This window comes from Phyllostomus hastatus, unplaced genomic scaffold (assembly GCF_019186645.2).
Source record: "Phyllostomus hastatus isolate PE091 unplaced genomic scaffold, TTU_PhHast_1.1 phas_scaffold_1674, whole genome shotgun sequence".
NCBI lineage: Eukaryota > Metazoa > Chordata > Mammalia > Chiroptera > Phyllostomidae > Phyllostomus > Phyllostomus hastatus.
The window spans coordinates 17,813,102-17,835,289 of record NW_025334011.1 but is presented as its reverse complement, the minus strand read 5'-3'; the positions used below and the strand labels follow the sequence as shown (position 1 = coordinate 17,835,289).

Sequence of the window (22,188 nt, the reverse complement as noted above, 5' to 3'; positions counted from 1 at the left end):
AGGGTTGTGGCCATCATCTTATAAGGACACTAATTTTATCCTTACTCACTGTGTCCTAATATTAACTAATTATACCTGCAGTGACCTGATTTCCAAATAAGATCATATTCTGAGGTATGAGGTGGTTATTAGGACTTAATGTAACTTTTTGAGGGGGACACAATCCAATCCATAGTAATCTGCCACCTGCCTCTGCCCCCCCCCCCCCCCATTAATTTTCTTACAACATGCAAAATCCTTTTATTCTATCCCAGTATCTCTCAAAGTCTTAGTCTATTCTAGCATCAACTGTTAAATTAAAAAATCTTACCTAAATATAATAAACCTGAATGTTCCAAATATCATCTTCTAATCAAATCCTCTAAATCAGGCATGGATATGGTCCTTCCTGAGGCAAAATTCCTTTTGATCTGTGAACCTGTGAAATACAGAAGAGTTATCTGCTTCCAAGGTACAATGGTGGGACAGGTATAGTATAGAAATTCCTATTCCAAAAGGGAGAAATAAGAAGGAAAAAGGGGGCTACTGGTGTAAAGCAGGTTTGTAACTTAGCAGAAAAAATTCTGTTAGCTTCTAAGAATTATTCTATTCTGAGAATAATTCTCTGTGGCTTGACAGTCTGTCTTCTGTACCCATTGGTGTGGCCTGTTCCCTTAGTCCTCTTCTAATGATACCATATGTGTAGGTTGAAGGCTGGGGTATTGGGTTTTTGGTTCCATGATGTTTGTTCTCCGTTCTCACCTTTCAGCTATATTGTTCACTGTGCCACAGGAGGTAGTTCTCTCTGTGCTCTGACTTTACCACCTCTCCTTTGGTATTAGATTGCTGTTGTTTTTTATTTGATATTTTTGGTTTGGGATTTCTCTGTTGTTTTGATCCAGCCTTAGTTTTGGTACCTCTGTATATCTTGGCCTCAGAGGTTCCTTATCCCTCTTCTTATGACATACTTTGCTTTGTATCTGTGGAAGGACTTGTGAGAGAGAGCTTCCTGCCCCTTTTCCAACTTAGAAGACCTCTAGTACTATTGTATTGTTTGCGGATCCTATGGTTGGGAATTTTATTTGTTCTTTGCCTAAGTGATAAAAGATTTTTTTCCTTTGTTCTCCTAACCATGGTGGGGTGTTTTTTTTTTTTAGATTTTATTTATTTATTTTTAGAGAGAGGGGAAGGGAGGGAGGGAGAGAGAGAAATGTCATTATGTGGTTGCCGCTCACCTGGCCCCGACTGGGGACCTGGCCCACAACCCAGGCATGTGCCCTGACTGGGAATGCAACAGGTGACCCTTTGGTTCATAGTCTGCACTCAACCCACTGAGCAACACTAGCCAGGGCATCATGGTGGGTCTTTATCCATGCCTTAGGCATGATAGAGTTTGCTGCCAATTCCCCAGATGCTTAAGGCTTTTGAAAGGAGTGGGCAAGAGGTGGGATTTCATGTCTTCCCCTTAGTGGTGCCTGATTTCTTTCTTTACATCTGCACCACTGAGTCAGATTCTTTTTGGTTGTTCTGACTCCTTTCTTTCAATCTTCCCCATGAGTTCCTTCTAAAACCTTACAGAATATAGCCTGTGCATGAGTGTGAACTTCTTTTCTGTGTTTACACACTATCCTATAATCAGCCTTTAGCAATTTGTTACAATTTTAGCTGATTCCTTCTTTGCATTTCCTCCTATAGTCTGAGTGTCTTGTGGTTCTTAGTGGGTTGGGGGCAGAGCACATCTCTTTTTGGAGTTCAGACTACTTGGTTGCCTTACAACTGCAAATCTTTTATAGTTTCAGGAAGTTGTTTTCTAGTTTAAATAGCTTTTTCTTGTTAAGTTTGGCATAATGCTCTTCAAGCTTTCTATTTCTTAGCAGGTTTGGAATTTGGCTCTTGTATTCTTTTGATATGAACACTGTTTTATTGAAAAAATTAGGTCAAATTATGACTTCTTTTAAAAAGTGAAAATTTTCAGGCTATGAATTTGCCTCTCAGTATAGTTCTACTCACATATTTAACATTTTATTTAGATATGATTTTGCTCTTTGTGAGCATTTTCTCAATAATCCTCAGGTACTTTATAGCTTCTTGATTTAATTCTATTTAATGAGAATCTTTAAGTCATTAAATTATTTGTTTTTCTATCTTGATTCATGTATCTTGGGGCTCTGTTATTAGATGCATATATATAATTAAAATGATAACTTTCTGATGAGTTGGCCTTCTTTTAAAAGATTTTATTTTATTTTTTCATAATGGAGACGGGAGGGAGAATGAGAGGGAGAAAAACATCCATATGAGAGAGAAACATGATTGCTTGCACCTTGAATGTACCCTGACCAGGGACTGAACCTACAACCCAGGCATGTGCCCTGACCAGGAATCAAACCAGTGACATTCTGCTTTGTGGGACAGTGCCCAACTTGCTGAACCATACCAGTCAAGGCAACCTTTTCTATTATTAGAAAATGTCCCTCTTTATCTTTTCATTTCAAAGTCTTTTTTTTTTTTTGGCGGGGGCGCAGCGGTCTTATATAATGATAGCCATTCCAGCTGTCTTCTGCTTTCACTTTGCATGGTAAGTTTTTTTTCATCCGTTTACTTTTAACTAGTTAGTAACTTTAAAGTATGCCTTCTGTGGACAGTTCCAGAACTTGTTAATTTATCAGCTCCTGCCTTTCAGTTGAAGCACTTTCACATTCAGTGATATTCATGTAGTTGGATTTATGTCTGCAACTTTAGTTTTTGTTTTTTTGTGACAACTTTTTTCCTCTCTTTTTCTTTTCTTAAAAGATCTTTTTGTTTGTTTGTTTGCTTGTTTGTTTGTTTGTTTTAGAGAAAGGAGAAGGGAGGGAGAAATAGATGAAGAGAAGCATGGATGTACAAAAGAAACATCAGTTGGTTGCCTCTTGCATGTCCCCAGCCTGTGACCTGTGCCCAGCCAGAACATGTGCCCTGTCAGGAATCATACCGGTGACTTTTAGGTTTGCGGGATGATGCCAAATCCCATGAACCACACCACTCAGGGCTCCTCTCTATTTCTTTTTTGCTGCCTTCTTTAATATTATGTGGATATTTTCTAGTGTACCATTTTTATTCCTTTCATTGTTTTAAAATTATATTTTCTTGGGTAATTTTCTTAGTGGTTGCTATAGGGCTTATAATACTCATCTTAGCAGAATCTACTTAATTTTAGTAATGTAGAAAATTCATTCCTATACAGCCATTCCTATCCTTCTTTTTGTGCTATTATTATAGATAGTATGTCTGTATATACTGCAAATCCAATAGTACATTGTTAAAATTACTGCTTTATATAATCTTATGTCTTTTCAAGGAGCTAAGAGAAGGAGATTCATTTATAGAATGAATATGTGTGTATATGTATATTTTCCTATTTACCATTTTTTGTTGCTATGCATTTCTTTCTATTGGTTCAAGTTGCCATATGGTATTATTTTCCTACTCTAATATAACTTTATTCCCACCCTCTTTGATTGTGTTCTCATTGTCAAATATATTTTTATATGTTATAGTCCCAACAATAAAATTTATGGACATTGTTTTATACAATTACTTTTTAAATTAAGAGAAGAATAAGAAAGAAATATCTACTTATATGTTTTTTTATCAGATCTTTAATCATTTCTTACAAATTACCTTTGTCAGTGCCCTCTGTTCTTTTTCATTCAAAAATATTTTTATTGAGTTTATTGGGCTAACATTGGTTAACAAAACCGTATAGGTTTCAAGTGTACAACTTAACACAAGCATCATCTGCATACTGCTGCATGCACCTATCACCCAAAGTAAAGTCTCTTTTCATCTCCACTTTTCCTTTTAGCTATCATCATACTGTTGTCTGTGCCTTTGTGTATTTGTCTATTTATTTGTTTGTTTAATCATTTCACCTTTTGTTCATCTAGCTCCCCCACCCCTCTCCCTTCTGACAGCTGCTAGTCTGTTGTGTGTATGTATGCTTATGTTTCTATTATTTGTTCATTATATTCCACATGTAAATGAAATCATCTGGTAATTGACTTTCTTCTGACTGGCTTATTTCACTTAGCATAATATTCTCCATTTGTTTTTACTTAGTCTTTTTTTTTTAATTTCAGCTTTTTGGGGTATAATTGACTGAAACTCTCTATTTTTTATGTGGATTGCAGTTATTGTCTAGTGTTACTTGGTTTTAGCCTAAAGAATTTCCTTTAATGTTCCTTAGTCAAGCTCAAAGAACAAAGTATCTCAGTTTTTGTTTGTCTGAGAATGTCTTTATTTCACTTTTAATTTTTTCAGTATAGCTTTGTTGGCTATAGGATTCTTGGTTGGTTTTGTTCTTTCAGCATTTTGAATGTTTTTCTGTTGCCTTCTGTCTTCATTGTTTCTGATGAGACCTAAGGTGTTCAATTTATTGTGGTTTCCTTGTATGTGATGAGTCATTTTTTCTCACGTTATCAAGATTTTCTCTTTATTTTTGGTCTCTATTATTTTGAGTGTGGATTTCTACATTTTTATCCTGTTTGAGTTTAACCTTTTAGATGCCTGTTTTTCATAAATTTTGGGAACTTTTCAGACATTATTTATTCAGATACAGTTTCTGTCCCTTTCACTCCTGGTTTTCTTATACATAAAAGTTGGTGTACCTGATGATGTCACACATTTCTCAGAAACTATTCTTTAGGTAGTATAATTTTAAAAAATATTTATATAATTTCTGTTGGTCCTGTTTTTAAGTTTGTTGTTGTTTTTCTACTGCTAACTCAAATCTCTTGAGCCCCTTCATTGAATTTTAAACTCCAGAATTCCCATTTGGTTGAAGTCTTCTAAAGTTCAACCTCTAGCAGTTGCAAATGTTTGCCTTCTTGTTCTTGTGCAAAAGATCACACTTTCCTGTTTCTCTGTCTTATAATTTTTTTGTTGTTAAAAACTGGGCATTTTAGATAGTACAGGGTGGGGCAAAAGTAGATTTACATTTGTTTGTATTGAGAATAATGCAATGATTAATAAATAATAATACAAGCATAAATTCTATTTCACATACTCATAATTGTAAGCCTACTTTTGCCCCACTCTTGTACTCCGGAGAATTCTTCTTTCTTCCCCTGTGGGTTTTACTGTTGTTTGTTTGCTCAATTATTTAACAACTTGGCTGAAATAATTCTCTGATGTGTATTTTCCTAACAATGTATATGTCTTAGATGGCCTTGCTCAGATGTCTTTCCTTTTTTTTTTTAAAGCCTGACTTCTTATGTTGCCTTTGTGTCAACATAAACCACTTATTAGTCAAAGACTGTGCTTAAGCTCTCTTAGCTAGTTAGATTTTAATCCTTTGCCATTTCATATTTGTGTGTGACTTAGATTTATTTTTCAAGGAGATCATCTAAGGCTTTCTCTTCTGTCCTTTTTAAGAGCATGCAGCCTTGAGCATGCACACAGTCTTTTAGACCATTTGATATGAGTGTGATTTTATTTTCAAGTCTGGATTGTTAGGAGTTGCCCTAAGAGTAACTTATTGTTCAGCCAGTTTTGATCATAGGTTGTACTAAAGCCCCTTGAGCCTTATTGATTGATGGCTTTGTGTGTGGCTTTAGGGAATGCTTTTAAGTCTGCCCCAAATCCCACTTTGATTTCTCCTCATTGGGTGCACCCTAGTTCATGTCCATAGCCTTCTGGACCCACAGAGAGGAGTGTGATCCAGGGTCCTTATTTGCTATCTTTCTCTTGCTGGCCTACTGTTTTGCTTGTTTCTACTAGTATTTTGGAGCTGCCAGTTCTGTCTTAATTGTTTATAACCAAAGTGTTTTTTTTTTAAATTATGTTATTACAGTTTACCCAGTTATTCCCCCTTTGCCCCACTCCACCCAGTACCCCCTCCTCCAGTGATACCTCCTCCTTTGTTCATGTCCGTGGGTCATGTATATAAGTTCTTTGGCAACTCCATTTCCTGTACTTGCTCTTAACATCCCCCTGCCTATCCTGTACCTACCAATTTGTACCTAATCCCTTCATTTCCCCCAGTCCCCCATAGTGTCCTTCCCACTGGCCACCATCTCAGTGTTCTTCGTTATCTATGATCCTGTTTCTGTTCTGCTTCTTTGCTTAGTTTGTTTTTTAGATTTAATTGTTGATAGTTATATATTTGTTGCTATTTTTTAAAAGATTTTATTTATTTATTTTTAGAGAGGGAAGGGAGGGAGAGAGAGAGAACATCAATGTGCGGTTGCTGGGGGTCATGGCCTGCAACCCAGGCATATACCCTGACTGGGAATCGAACCTGTGACACTTTGGTTCGCAGCCCGTGCTCAAACCACTGAGCTTTGCCAGCCAGGGCTATTTATTGCTATTTTAACATTCATAGTTTTGATCTTCTTTTTCTTAAATAACTCCCCTTAACATTTCATATGATAAGGGCTTGGTGATGATGAACTCCTTTAGCTTTACCTTGTCTGGGAAGTACTTTATCTGCCCTTATGTTCTAAATGATAGTTTTGCTGGATAGAGTAATCCTAGCTTGTTTATATTCTACTAGTGAGCTGGGGAATGGATGGTAGGACCCTGGGATTCTTGGCCTGTTGTTAGGTCAAGGTGGGAGTTTATGAGTGGAAGCCTCCAGGGATGAGCAGGATGAGAGTCACTGAGACCTTGCCCTCCTAGGGTGAAAATATAGCCATATACTAGGAGTTTGAAGTGAGAGGAAGCCCTCATCTTTTTTGATTACACTCAACCGAAGGGAACTTCGGAAACAGAGAGCTAGCACTTTGTGTGGAGGTGGCATGGTGGTGATGGGAGACAATCATAGCTCAGATGTCACAGACACTGTTTTTGAAATTTAGTAGATTTTCTTGAATAAAATTTTCTTTATTTGTTGCATGTCTTTAGGACAATTTTTAGAGACTTCAGAGTATTGTTTTTCACTTGTGAAATGGTTAATTCACTAGGGAGAAAATCAGTGGTGCTCTTTACTCTGCCATTCCAGTAGTCCTGATGTTCCACCTCCTGTTTATTTATTTTCTTAAAATAAAGATTCATTGTAATTTTTAGTTTTATTGAATGGTCAAATGATGGTGTCTCTCACTGTTAGCCCTTTGGAAGTTCCAGAGATAGTCTTTGAGGCATATTTGCACAATGTAGTTCCCAAGAATTTCACTATATAAAATGTTACTTTTTAAGTCGGCTCTCTTTTTTAATCTTCTTGATCATTTGTAAGCTAAAAAAATGTATGTTAAATTCTTCCATTGTAGTTGTTTCATACTGTCTTTTTGTAATTCAAACAGTTAGAGATGTTCTTATTCAGTATGTCTGGGTAAATAGTTTTGTTGTAACTTGAGACTTTCTATAGCCATGAAATAATTTTTGTAATTGAGTTCAGTGTGAATCCTTTTTTCAACACAGGATTTTATATTTGTGTACCTGACTAGATATTAGGCTTTTTTGGTAAATGTTGTTGAATGATGTTATTTGGTATCATAGTGCATAGTGGGGGAAAATCTCTTGAGCTCCAAAAATCTGTGTGATCCTTTTAGCTAGGTTATACCTTATTACTGTTCAGAAGTTGGTTTCATTTTAGAAGTATATCACCTGATTATATGTAGTTAGACATTAATTTTTTGTTTATTCAACTTCTTCCCCAACTAAGAATTTTATTCTTATACAGCTATTCATAGGTTGCCATTTATATAATTAATGAAATTATATGAAATTCAGCTATTTGCATTTGGTAAAAGTAAACAGATGTCAAAGTTGCTAGGAGTGTCTGTTAGCCAATATCTCTTGGGGGCATCTCTGACCTTAGCTAAAGTATCTTTTTCAGGCCTAGTATGGCAGGTTGGCAGGGCTGAATGAGTCCATGTGAGATTTTTGTAGACAATTGTACTGGCCTAAACCTTGCTCACTCACATAGGATTGTCTTTCATGTCTTAGCTCCCAACTACCTGTATCAAACTCCCTTAGATATGCTTACTTCCAGAAGAAATGAAGGACAAAATTTCTTTTTCCCTCTTTTTACAATGTTGTGACAGGAATCAGGTGAATACTGGTGAGGAAGTTTTCAGACCAATGTGTGGTAGACAATGTCCTGGCCTCTGGTCTCAGTGCCTGTGAAGATTCTTATCTTTTTTTTATAAATCCTCGCCTGAGGATATGCTTATTGATTTTGCGGAGGGGAGAGAGAGACAAACAGACATTGAGAGAAACATTGATTGGTTGACTCCCTTACGAGCTCCAACCGGGGATCAAACCCACACCTAGGTATGTGCCCTGACTGGGGATCAAACCCAAAACCTTTTGGTGTATGACGGGATGATGCTCCAACCAACTGAGCCACCTGGGCAGGGCAAGATTCTTCTAATTTTGCAGGGATTTTGAATCTAAGAATACAGTGCTTTTGTGAAATCCCAGGTTTATGTCCTTGTTTATAGTTTCATGTTTGTATTGTTTGTAAAAATTATGTTATAGTCAGAAAACATGAATTCATGTTTTGAAGTAAAGGAGGTTAGATAGTAAAACATGATCTTGACTCCTGAAGATAAGTGTAAAATTCAGTTTCACTTTTGTTTTTGTTTTTCTATCCTAAGACTTGCTACATTTGTGATGAACAAGGAAGAGAAAGCAAAGCAGCCACTGGAGCTTGCATGACATGTAATAAACATGGATGTAGACAGGCTTTCCATGTGACATGGTAAGTATGTTTCCATCATTGTACAGAACTGAAATTGGGACTGCCTTATAAATGAAAGACTTAGGTACCCAAATACTTTTTACAGTAAATTTTTTTGGGATAGGGTCTATGTTTAGATTTACTTATTTGTGATAAAGGTAATTCTAATAATTGAATGTATTTACCATTGTGAATTTTCAGTAGGTGGATCCTGGTTTCAATGTCTTTATTCAGTTTCATTTCATTTAAAATATTAGTGTTGGTTACCTACCCTTTGATTTGTTATTAGGTAAACTTTGCGCAGTGCCCGAAATATTAGTAAGGATTCAATGAATGGTAGTAGCATTTCTTGCTGTTTATATTTTAAGGAAGAAAAAAGCAGTCAACATTATTCTTACTGTTATAGTGGCTACTTCTTACAAAGTTATTTAGATATTTTTTCAGCATAAAATTTCAAGAGCAAAAATATCCTAAAAAATTAAACATAATAGACAATAGTTCAAAATAAAAGTGTGTGAAATCCATTTACTCACTAATTCTAAGAATCAATCTATATTTAATAGTCAGTATAGACACATGCTTTATTTCCTGAACTCTTAGTGTATGGATTTATGGAGTCTGTTTTAGATTATTTTGGGGGAGTGGAGTGCAAAATATTTTTTTAATAAATTCTCTTAATACTGTACTTAATTTTTCCATGATGAAAGTTCATTTTTGGGGTATGAGATACATACTAATAACTATAATTTTGGATTCTTAAAAGTGGAAGGTTAAATTGAGAAGATGATTAGATTGTAAACTTCAACACTTTGTATTTTTAAAATATGTGAATACCATAACTTAGGTTTCAGTTCCATTTCTTCCATTGGTTTTGATTGAAAAACACAGCTTGTGTTTTTCTTGCCTACTATATTGTGCTATGACTTGAAGCATTTTCCTTCTAAAAGTATATGACTTGCATCTGTGAGCAAATACCATCATATGTCATTTCAGCCTTTTAGAGGCCTGGCCTTTCCATTGGTACTTCTGGTATAGATTGAAAAGTAAAATGAAGTGTTAATTATCTGTGGGGGGATTTCTTAAAGAGATTCATTGTATGCTTTGTGATGTAAAACATAATGAAAAGTCTGTATTAAGCCATAATTGTAACTTTAAAAAATATCAACCAAAAAAAAATCAACCACAGATTGGCGTAAAATATACTTGGCCACAGCCAGAAGAAAACCTTTTATATTGTTTTTTTCTCTTAGGAGATCTACTATTTTTTTTTTTAAACTTTATGTGCTTGGAAGTGAATTTCAATTTATATGTATATATATATATACTGTGGTTTGAAATTTCATTGATATAAATTGGCTTTTATTTTCAGTGCTCAGTTTGCTGGACTACTTTGTGAAGAAGAAGGGAATGGTGCAGATAATGTCCAATACTGTGGCTACTGTAAATACCATTTTAGTAAGCTGGTAAGAATTTAATATTAAAATGCTAAGTGATTAGTTTTAACAGTAGAGTTGACTCTTAAAGAAGGCATAATAGCTATTCTTTTTCCTTTGATTTTTTTCTTTGAGATTGGTTTTGCATTGCATGTTCTTTACCAGGGATAAAAAGACCTAATAATTTTAAAAGATTTTGCTTTGCTTCATTTCATTAATAAAGGCAAATTTTCCAAAATTCTAATTTAGAATATGTATTAATAGTTAACAGTAAATATTGGTATACATTTAGTAGAAAAAACAAATGTTTAAAGAACTATATAACTCAATACTATTTTTAGGTAATGATTTTTGACATTTGACTACAAGTATTTTGTGATTCTCTATTTCTTATTTCTCATCTTTGTGCTTTATTACTATTGCTATTTATTTTTATATGTATACCCATTTATTTACTAGGAGGTAGTAAAACTGAAACAAGACTGTTTTGTAACTTCTTAGTTAAAGATCTTAAAATATATTTAAATACAACTTTGGGGACTATTTTAGATTTGGTCAGTCTTTACTGTTACACAGTAGCATAGATGATTAAGTTAGTAATATTTGATTAACTATTAAATATTTTGTGTTCATGTTCCTTTGAAGGACCAATATTTTTTTTTAATGTCCCAAGTGTCTATTTCTCAGTTGTCATTGAAAGCAGTCAGATATGTATACTGAAGTTTAAGGCTTCTTTGTTTTTCTTTAGTGTCCTTTAAAAAGATTTTGTTACCTTTCTGTTAAGGCTGGGACACTCCCTCTTCCCCACCCTCCCTCCTTCCCTTTATTCCTCCTTCCATCTTTCCCTCTCTCTCACCTCTCTCTGTCCCTGGTAGATAATAACATTAGGGATCTAGTTTTCTTGAAATGAACAGTTCATAACTCCAGTATTCTGATTCATGTATATGAAATACTTAAAAGTATGTGTATATATTGTTTGATATTGGAAACTGGTGTATTTTAATAACTGACAAAGAAGACTGAAGTGTGTAAGACAAATTTTGAGATAACAAAATTGAAAAGTTTGCTTCTTGGATGTTTGAAAGCATGTTGGAATTTTTATTTTTTAAATGACAGATGATATAGATAAAATATAGAAATAATGAAGGATTTTGTTTGTGTGAATAGCATTTTCTCATTGCTAATTATTGACATGCTGTTCCTTTATAAGCTGCATATTTGCATGGAATTTGAGCACCTTTTATAGTCATTTTTATCTAGTATAAACTAATTAGTTGTACCACCAAGTTTTAAACACCTCAAATACTCCCACCATACTTTATTAAGAAACCATGTAAATATTTGAAACAAAAATGTGTGATACTTTTAATAATGCTTTGAAAAATGCATGGATCTAATACTGACATTTTCTTTAATTTTTCTTCTTAACTGCAGAAACAAGTTTTTAGAAAACTGTGTGCCTTAATTCTGTTTGAGATTAAAAACCTTCTTGCTTTTCCTAGTGGCATAAAATAACTCTTCAGATATTTTCTTTTCCTCTAGTCTTAGCATCCTTCTTTAAAATATGGCATTCTCTATTTTGGTTGAAACTTTTCTTTTTTAAAGCAAAACTTGAAAATTATGGCTGATTTTTTAAATGAGGTGGTTGTGTGATAAAGTGACAAATAAGCTATTGCTTGTTTGAAACTGTAGCCTATTTTCACACATTTTAATTAATGTACAAAAATATGGCATTAATTAAATTTAGGGTCAGATTTTTCTTTATAATGCATTGGGTAATATATGGATGGTGTCTAGTTATATATTTCAAAATAGACATTTTTTTACAACAGACATTTTGAAATACTTCACACTTAAATTGGTTTAAGGCTAACAAAACGATTATTCAAAAATTTTATATACATATACATATATGTATATATATTTTCTTTTTTAGAAAAAGAGCAAACGGGGATCTAATAGGTCATATGATCAAAGTTTAAGTGATTCTTCCTCTCACTCTCAGGATAAACATCATGAGAAAGAAAAAAAAGTAAGTGGATTTGTTGTTGCTAAATATGTAGCACATCGACTTAATAGATTTTTCCTTTTTTAGATGAAATTAAGTTCTTGATAGCTGAATGTAGACATTGGAATACTGAAAATTTTTTATTGAGTATTAAGACAAACAGGTCTAAAATAATGCCATATTTGTGAATATGATTGTATCCATTTCAACGGAAAATTTGAAATATAACTTGATTGAAAACATGAAAGGGATTTCTTGCATGTGTTACTGTGGTCATCTTATGAAATCTTTAGGTGACTTCAGTAGTAATAGTCTGTTGTGATATAATATTAACTGATTATTTCACATGTAAGTAAAATCTAATCAGCTTTTTTTCTTTATAATAGAAAAATTTGGAAGTTCTATATATTCTTGGTTGGGTTTTTTTTTTTTTTCCTCCCAGTGATACTAATGGTTTATAATTTTTTTTAATGGACAAATGTCATACCATTTGCTTGAGAATATTTTGTCTTTTAATTAAAACATTAAAAGCTTGCCTAATACTAATCTATCTTCTTCTGACTTAGCTATTTTCTGCTTACATTTCTCCTTATATTAAAGGTTATGAATAATTTTTAGTAAACCAAGTACTGTAGAATCAGTCAAGGACATACTGCCAACATAGGAAAATGATTGTCTTTGAATTGTTTTTTAGCAAAAAGAGGATACAGAGGACACCTTCAATTAGAAAGGAATATTACTCTGAAACAGTTGGTATAAACCAGTTTGGAACGTATTTCTACAGATTGTGTTAAAAGCTAAATCACCTGACATTTTCATGTTTGTAAATACTTGGGATTGAAAAAAAAAAAAAAGAAATAACAAAAAAAAAAAACCTTTGGCTTGTGAAGGTGATTGAAAAGCTAATGTTATTTAAAAACTAATTTGGTTTGAATTTATGTTTGTGCCTTTTATCAGGGTAAACATTTTAAAAGCTGACTCTTTAATCTTGAGATTAATTTTCCGGGGGCTAGATTGGGAGTAAAAGGGTGAAAACTGTACTTGAACAATGATTAACATAAAATTTAAAAAATAATAATAATAATGAAAAAGAGAAATTCTTCATATAACTTTTTGGTAAAAGCCACGCATAAAAGAATAATAAAAACACAATCAAGCTTACTGAATATTTAAAAAAAAGATTAATTTTCCAATTATGAGTTAAATAATAATTATAACTTTATATTCACCTTTAGAGCACTGTTTTGGTTTATGCAATTCTTTGTAGGTCATAGGCAGCAAGTATACATATTCATTTTCATTTCTTCAGTGAGGTGGTTTTGTGATGATGACACTAGTAGAGTTCTGCCTTGCTGTGTATTGTTTGGATTGCTGATGGAAAAATGGAAGATTTGGTTTAATTAGCAGTTTTAGTAAGAAGTACCATCAGATTTTATTTAAGCTTTTAAATCCATGAGCAAGGGATTATTATTTAGGGCTTATTATAAATTGCGAAGAGGAAGTCGTACCAATGATTTTCTTCTGTTCCTCCATTTCATGACCATTATCTTGTTTAAAGAAGTGTTCATTGTATCATCATATTTATCTTAATATATACCCTGTCATGTTATTTTTAAAGGACAATTAAATGTAGGTCTTTGTTTAATAAATACCAGTGCTGATGATTTTATTAATCATTTTTCTTGTCTAGGAATGAATTAGATTTTTTTATTTTATGAGTTTTTTTGCAATTGTTGAATACTAGAGTAAAAAACATTGTATTTAGTCAGATTTGTTTAGCTTTAAATTTTAGCTGGCACTTTTTATTAATGTGTACTATTTGAGTTATTTAGCATATATAAGTTTGATTTTGTTGTCAGCTTGATTTTGTTGTCAAACTTAAAATCCATTTATGCATTTTATTTTGTAATAACTATTTTCTGATAATCTGTAAAGTTTGTGAGGTAAACATATTATAAAGTTAATATCAGACTTGTTGGCTTGCCTAGGTAATATTTGGGAAGGGATGTTAAGTGATAATATAGCGGAAAAGATTTGATGCTATAGACTGTTTTTCTCTTCATCTCGTCCTTACCTCTTAATGTTTAAAATCATTAAAAGGTAGCACTCACAATCTATTGAGATTTTAGTTTTTAAAAATACTAGATGGATTATGAACTAAATTTTAGTGATATTGTTTATAAGAAATGTTAGAAGGACTCTGCTTCTGAATTCTTTTATCTACCTTTATTCTGGCATGTGTTCTAAAATACTAAATTTTAAGTAAGCAATGATAAGGAATATTTAATACTAAATATTGTATGCTATCCAAATCACTTATTTAAAAATGGAATAAATAGTTTATAAGTTTACTTTTTATATAATTATAAGAAAACAGTAAAATATATAATCTTTGCTTTTCAGAGAATTTCTTTGTGGCCCAAGATATATTAATACTGGCTAGATTAACTGAAATGCCAGCAAGGATAGAAGACAAATTAATAGTGAGATAGGACTTTGAGTAAGGGAAAGTGCCTATAAAAATTGAAAAATTGACATATATTGTTAAAGGAACCAGAATAGATGTTTAAAATGAATTAAAGCTACATATGGGAAAAGTTGAATTCAAGAGTTAATGTTCATTATAAAGAGAATTTTCTTTTAAGCCTAGTGTTCCTATGTTTACAGAAGCACCGCCACAGAGTGAGTTGTGGGCAAGTGTTAGGAAATGGAGAGGCACATCATGTATGGTAAAAGGATTTTTTTTCCTAAAGGCTAAGTTATAGGTCATTATTTAGAAATCATTGACTATTTATTGCATTGCAGTAAACTTGTACCAGTTCATTTGACCCTTAGACTCATCCTCTTCCTACTCATCAATGCTAACTAATCCATAATGTATCAAAAATATAGTAAACATTTTTTAAATCCTCACCCAAGGATATATTTGTTGATTTTTAGAGAGGAAGGGAGGGTGGGGGTAGAAACTTTGATGTGAGAGTGAAATATGCATCAGTTGCTTCCTGTATACACCCCTACCAGAAATTGAACTTGCAACTTAGGCATGTGCCTTGGGAATTGAACCTGCAGTTTTTTTGGCATGTGCGATGATGCTTCAACGAGATGAACCACCTGGCCAGAGCAGTACTATTCTTATAATACTTTATACTCACTGTTAATGACAGTGTAGTATATGGAAATGCACTCAGTTCCAAGTAGATATGCCAGAAATCCATCTGTCTCCTATTACAGCTAGAGTGATTTATCTTATCCCCAACCCCACCCTCTTGTTCTTCCGTCCATTTTGTTATTAATAGCTGGCAACAGACAAAGGAGCCATTGCCAATATAAACATGGTTAAGGTATGGTAGAGATTTGTGGGAGATAGGCTTTTGATTAGTGTTTTGTGGACCTCAGGGATTGACTAGACTTCCATTTTCTTTGGGACCCTTTATATCTTGGAAGAGAACTGGGCTACTGCTGTGACCCTCGGTGGAATAAAACTCACAATTACAAAGTTGTCATTCCCTCTATCTTTTTAAAAATTCAGCATTGAGAATTACATGTCATCCCCTTTCCTTATTTTAGGTACTTTACTTTTGGAAATCTTCTACTCAAGTTAAAGGCTTAAACCTTTACACGAGCAGAGTGTTAAGAGAGAGCAGGGCTTTTCAAGAACAGCAGTGTAGAATGTTTGGGATGTGTGTGTGGTGGGGCAGAAGAGTGACACGAAGTGAGATTGTTTAGTTAAGAATGGCCAGTTCATGAGGCTAGTTTTTATCCTTCATCCTGGGGCATTGGGCAGCCAGCCAGAAGGATTAAATTTTTTTTAACTTTTGATTTTGCAGTAATTTTAGACTTTGAGAAAAGTTACAAAACACTACACATTTTCTCTCTATACCATTCACCCAGATTCCCAAAATGTAAACATTTTATGTTAGCTTTTTTATGTTTTCTCTTTCCCCCTTGCTGTCTTATTTCCTCACCTCCACAGTTTTTTTCTGGACCTTGAGAGAGTAATTTCAACTATCATGGTCTTTAGCCTAAGTACTTTATGGTGTAGTTTTAATAAATATGATTGAAATCTCATATTATTATAGTATAATTAACAAAATCAGTAACATTATTATAGAACTATTAGCTAATCTATAGATCATATTCAAATTTCACTGAGGAATGTCCTCCGTATTAATGGGGGGAAATGTTTTACTGGTCCAGAATCGAATCCAGGAATACACATTGCATTTAGTTGTTGTCATATCTTTTTCGTTTTTCCTGATATGGAATATTTTCTTATTCTTTGTCTTTTATGAAGTTAATGTCCCTGAACCTCCATGATTTCAGGTTCTCTGAGGCACTGCCTTAGATCTGAACAGTAGATTTTACAGACACACCCGTGGTTTTCTCTTCATGCAGTGGTTTTCTGACAGTGGCCTAGATATTATCTTTGAAAACCATTCCTTACTATTAGGTTTGTTTGCTGTTTGCAAAGACAAGAAATGTTTTCTCTTTTTTTTTTCTTTTAAATCTAAGAAGTTGTATTTAGGACAGTTAAGCTATAGAAAGAGCAGTGTATATTATATAACAAATTATGACAGAGCAATTTAATTGTATCTCTGGGATGAACATAGTAATGCAATAGAAAAAGTACATTCTCAAAATATACAATATTCACAATTTAAAAAATCCGATGAATTTAAGAAAAAGGTACTTTAAAAAAATATATTTTATTGATTATGCTATTACAGTTCTCCCAGTTTTTTTTCCTCTTTATTCCCTTCTGCCCTACACCCTCCCTCTTACCAGCATTCCCCCCCATACCCCTTAGTTCATATCCATGGGTCTTTCATATCTATGGGTCGTACATATAAGTTCTTTGGCTTTTTTCATTTCACATACTATTCTTAACCTCCCTATTTTGTACCTACAATTTATGCTTCTTACTCCTTGTACCTTTTCCCCCATTCTCTCCCATCCCACTCCCTGCTGATAACCTTCCATGTGATCTCCATTTCTCCGGTTCTGTTCCTGTTTTAGTTGTTTGCTTAGTTTGTTTTTGTTTTTGTTTATTAGGCTCAGTCATTGATAGTTGTGAGTTTGTTGTCATTTTACTGTTCATAGTTTTGATCTTATTTTCCTCAGATAAGTCCCTTTAACATTTCATATAAGGGCTTGGTAATGATGAACTACTTTAACTTAACCTTATCTGGGAAGCCCTCTACCTGCTATTCCATTCTAAATGTTAGTTTTTCTGGATAGAGTAATCTTGGATGTAGGTCCTTGTCTTTCATGACTTGGAATACTTCTTTTCAGCCCCTTCTTGCCTGCAAGGTTTCTTTTGAGAGATCAGCTGACAGTCTAATGGGAACTCCTTTGTCGGTAATTGTCTCCTTTTCTCTTGCTGCTTTTAAGATTCTCTCATCTTTAATTTTGAATAATTTAATTATGATGTGCTTTAGTGTGTGCTTCATTGGGTCCAACTTTTTGGGACTCTCTGAGCTTCCTGGACTTACATGTCTATGTCTTCCACCAGATTGGGAAGTTCTCTTTCATGAAAAAAAAAAGATTATTTATTTATTTATTTATTTATTTATTTATTATTCATAGGCAGAAGGAAGGGAGGGAAAGAGGGAGAGAGAAACATCAGTGTGCGGTTGCCTATCACATGCCGCCCACTGGGGATTTGGCCTGCAACCCATTTCATGTGTCCTGACGGGAAATCAAACCAGTGACCCTTTGGTTCTCAGGCCGGCACTTTTTCCACTGAGCCACACCAGCCAGGGTGCCACGTTCATGATTTTTTCAATTAAGTTTTCAATTTCTTGCTCTTCTTGTTCTCCCTCTGGCATCCCTATGATTCGAATGTTGGAATGTTTATAGTTGTGCCAGAGGTTCCTAAGCCTCTCCTCCGTTTTTTGTTTCTTGTTTCTTCATTCTGTTCTGGTTGAGTGTTTATTTGTTCCTTCTGTTCCAAATTGTTGATTTGAATCCCAGTTCCCTTCCAATCACTCTTGGTTCCCTGTATATTTTTCTTTATTTCACTTTGCATAGCCTTTACTTCTTTATTTTGTGACTATCCTCAGTAATTTCTCTGAGCATCCTGATTCCTAGTGTTTTAAACTCTGCATCTGGTAGGCTGGGTATGTCCCCGTCACTTCTTTTTCTGGAGTTTTGATCTGTTGTTTCATTTGGACCATATTTCTTTGTCTCAGTGCACCTGTTATGTTTTAAGGGGCGGAGACTTAGGTAATCTCCTGGGCGGGACAACCCAGGTCAGTGCATTGTGGTGCTGTATGTGTGGGAGGGGTCAGAGAGGGAACAACAGGGCTTGCTCACCTCTTGCCCCACTTTTTCAGTCACTTCACCTGCTATCCACAAATGAATTGCACCCTTCTGGTGCTGATTCCCAGATGGGTAAGTATGTGTATGTCATAGGACCCCCTGGGTCTCTCTGGTGGACTGTCTTGCAAGCCTGAGAATTTCTCCTTCCTCCTCTGTCCCCTCAGGTTTTACAGCCAGAGGTTTTGAAGTTTTATTTCCCTGTGCTGGAACCCTTGGGTTGCATGGTCTGTCTTGTTCCCCAGTTGTTCCTCCTGGTTTATCTACACATGAATGTTAGACTGTCCGGTCTGCCAGCTGCCGCCACGTGTCGTCTCTGCCCTGGCTGCCTGTTTCTACCCCTCCTTCCAGTCAGGATGAATGTTTCTTTTTTAACTCCTTGGTTGTTGGGCTTCCATACAGTTAGGTTTTCTGGCAGTTCTGGTTGTTTTTTGTTTTTAAATTGGTTGTTGTCCTTATTTTGGTTATGTGAGGAAGCACTGGTTATCTACCTACACCTCTATCTTGGCCAGAAATCTCAGTTCTTTTTGGTATATACCAAGAAGTGGAATTGCTTGATCACATGATTCTATGTTTTAATTTTTTAAGGAAATGCTATACTGTTTTCATAGCAGCTATACCACTTTACATTCCTACTAAGGGTTCCAATTTCTCCACGTCTGCTAACTTTTTTTGCTCTGTAGTGGTTTTATACATTCATTATGTATAATGATAAGTTGCTTGATGTTTGGCTTTTTGTTTATCTACTTGGGACTGATTATTGTCAGAAAAACTTTGTGTACGGATTATTGTTTGATAGTTACATTAGAGTAAAATGAGATTATATAAAATGTAAATTTTTATTGATTGTATTATAAAGTTCTAGATCCCACTGTCAAATAAAACTTTCTGAAATGATGGAAATTTTCTATAACTGCATTGTTCAATATAGTAGCCACTAGCCACATCTGTTCGTTGAGCACTTGACATGTGTTGCATTGCCCTGGCTGGTGTGGATTAATGCATTGAGTACCAGCCTGTGAACTAGAAGGTTGCATGCAGGTTTGATTCCCAGTCAGGGTACATGCCTGGGTTGTGGGCCAGTTCCCCAGTTGGAGGCCTGGGATAGGCAACCCTTTGATGTTTCTGTCACACATCAATGTTTGTCTTGCTCTCTTTCTTCCTCACTTCCCCTTTGTCTAAAAAATAAAGTCTAAAAACAATAAAATAAAAAATGTATCACAATGAGTTACTGAATATTTAAGTTTATTTAATTTAGGTAGCCACATGTGGCAGTTATATACCATATTGGATAGCATGGCTGTAGAAAATAATCAAAGTCTGTTTGCTGATATTTAAGGTTATTAGGGTTAGTTGTGTTTAAGTGATAGGGATTTTTACTTAATATCTTATTTCATTTAACCATTTACTTCATCATGAAGTGCATTACTTTCAAATATGGACACTAATAAGTTTTAGTTGATAATGTATAAGGAAATCAGACTAAGTTATTTAGGCTGCAGGTAGACTAGATAAAGTTTGTGTGATAAGTAATTGTGTTTTTTTTTTAAAGGTTTATTTTTACTTGGTGAATTATTAGCAGAATCTGTGTAAAAAGGATAGTTACTCAATATAATTTTGCATAATAAAATCAGTCACTGAGTTGATGTCTTTATTGAATTTTGTGTAGGCCTATTTTTGTTTTAACCTTGTCTTGTATAACTGCAACTGATCATTTTAAAAGTGTTTGGTCATAGTTGTTTCTGAAATTGATTACTTGCATTTAGCCTTAACATAAAACCTTAAGATTACTAAGCCAGTACTAGTAACCTTAGGTTACGTAGGTTAGTCTGAATGGATAAAACAAATATACAAATAAGTCAAAGTGAGATAGGACCAGTGAGAAGAGAATAAAGTGCTTGTGGAAATTTTGCAGAAGCTTCCTGTGAGATAGTAGAAAATGGTAAGTGGAAGAAGTGGTATTTAAGAAAAATCTTGAATGTTGTCAGTGATTTATTTCTGTTAAGTAATTATGAGAGGACAGTGTTCTCAATGACAAGAATACTTTTCAGAATATAAAAATGAGAAAATCCACATAGAAAGTTTGTTCAGTTTGTTGAAAGGATATGGGGTAAGGGAATAAGAATGATAAGCATGAAATGCAAGTTGGGGCCATTTATGGCCATTCCTGTAAGAGGAGTTTGTATTTAATTATGGTTTGAGGAAGATTATTCACCTAGTGTTGTATGAGGTAAAAGAATTTGGTAACCACTGTGATGACTGATAGTTTTGTTTATAATAGTATTTAAGTTTTATACATTTTTTACCCATTAAAAGAATGGAATTTCTCCATAAGTCTTATTTGCCTTTATAAGTTTTATTCACTTTTGTATTGTCCATGCTTATATGCCAAATAAATAATTTTTTTACTTAATGAGTGACTGAAATAGGGAGTCCAGTTTGTAGTGTGATGATGATGACTATGACGACAAAGCAGCAGTAACTAAGGTGTGTACTATTTACTACATTAGACACACTGCCAAGTACATTACATGTAAAAACTCATATAATTCCCAACAACAAACTTTTGAGATAGGTAATAATGTTATTTTTCTGTTTTACAAATGTGAAAATTATGACATAGAAGTTTATAGCTCGCACAACTAATATAGTTAGTAAAATAGAACTGAATGTGAACCCATGTAGTCTGGCTCCCATGTATATGCTCTTGACCATTATTCAGTGCTCATTAAGCAAGTTTGCCTGAGTGAGATTGAAAATAATGAAGTCTGAATTCAACTTAATGGCTGTAGGAATGGAAATGATAGTCAAGATGCTGAAGGAATAAAATCTATATGGCTTGGATCTGATTGTTCAAAGTAGGGCAAGGAAAAAGGTACATTTTAGGTGGTGGATGGTTAGAGGCTCTCTTAACTAGGGAGATGGTACCATAGTACAAGCAGAGACTTGAGAAAAAGCTGATTTCTGAGCATCATAAAAAGGAAGAACTGATGAGTTTGATTTTAATCACATTAAGTACAGTGGAATGGGAAACATTTAGAGGTAGATAGAAATGTGAATGCAGAGTATGAGATGGGCCAAGCTATATGTACATTTGATCCAAATAAATGAAATTATTCATATTTTAAAAGCTTATAAAACATTTCCTATATTTTTTTTAACCCTCTTTTAGGATATGTGTGGTTTTTAGGAGGAGAGGAAGGTAGGGAGAGTGAGAGAGAGAGACATTGATGTGAGAAGGAAACCTTGCTCTGTTATCTCCTCATACACCCCCCAACTGGGGATTGAACCTGTAACCTAGGTATGTGTCCTGGTTGGGAATCAAACCTGCAACCTTTTGGTGCACAGATGATGCTCCAACCAACTGAGCAACCTGGCCAGGGTGAGGAGATTGTGTTGATATAAAGAAGATATTGGAAGAGTTGTCAGATAGACTTGAGTGATGAGGCTTTGCTCGGACTGAGGTATTGGCATATTAGACACAATGTTTGAATCATGTTTTACCCCTTGCCTCCAAACAAGCTTTGGGGTTTTTTTCCTTTTAAACATTACACTGTTTGCTCTAATTATTCTGACAAGTAGTGATCGATCCTCTTTTATTTTTTTTTTCTTTCCTTAATTCCATGTCAGTTGAAATCTAGCACTTACTTAGTTTTGACTTTATAATGAAGTCAAACTTCCTTTGTCTTGTATGAATTACTACACAGTATCTCTTGCCTTGGATATCTTTTACATGGTTTTTTTATTTTTTTCATTTCACTTTTATATTACTAGTTGTCATTAATATGACA

General features: G+C 34.2%; 1 protein-coding gene across 11 annotated transcripts in view; it reads left to right on the top strand.

Moving 5' to 3' along the window:
* Positions 1-22,188, top strand: part of MLLT10 (MLLT10 histone lysine methyltransferase DOT1L cofactor) — a 243,144-nt gene that overhangs the window by 107,252 nt on the left and 113,704 nt on the right. For 10 of the 11 annotated variants that reach the window (XM_045857925.1, XM_045857927.1, XM_045857926.1 and 7 more), the window contains 3 exons: positions 8,556-8,659; positions 10,008-10,101; positions 12,008-12,103. In XM_045857925.1, coding sequence (XP_045713881.1) covers positions 8,556-8,659; positions 10,008-10,101; positions 12,008-12,103 — 294 coding nt within the window. The remainder of the gene's footprint in view (positions 1-8,555; positions 8,660-10,007; positions 10,102-12,007; positions 12,104-22,188) is intronic. The other variant, XM_045857921.1, reaches the window with a different exon arrangement.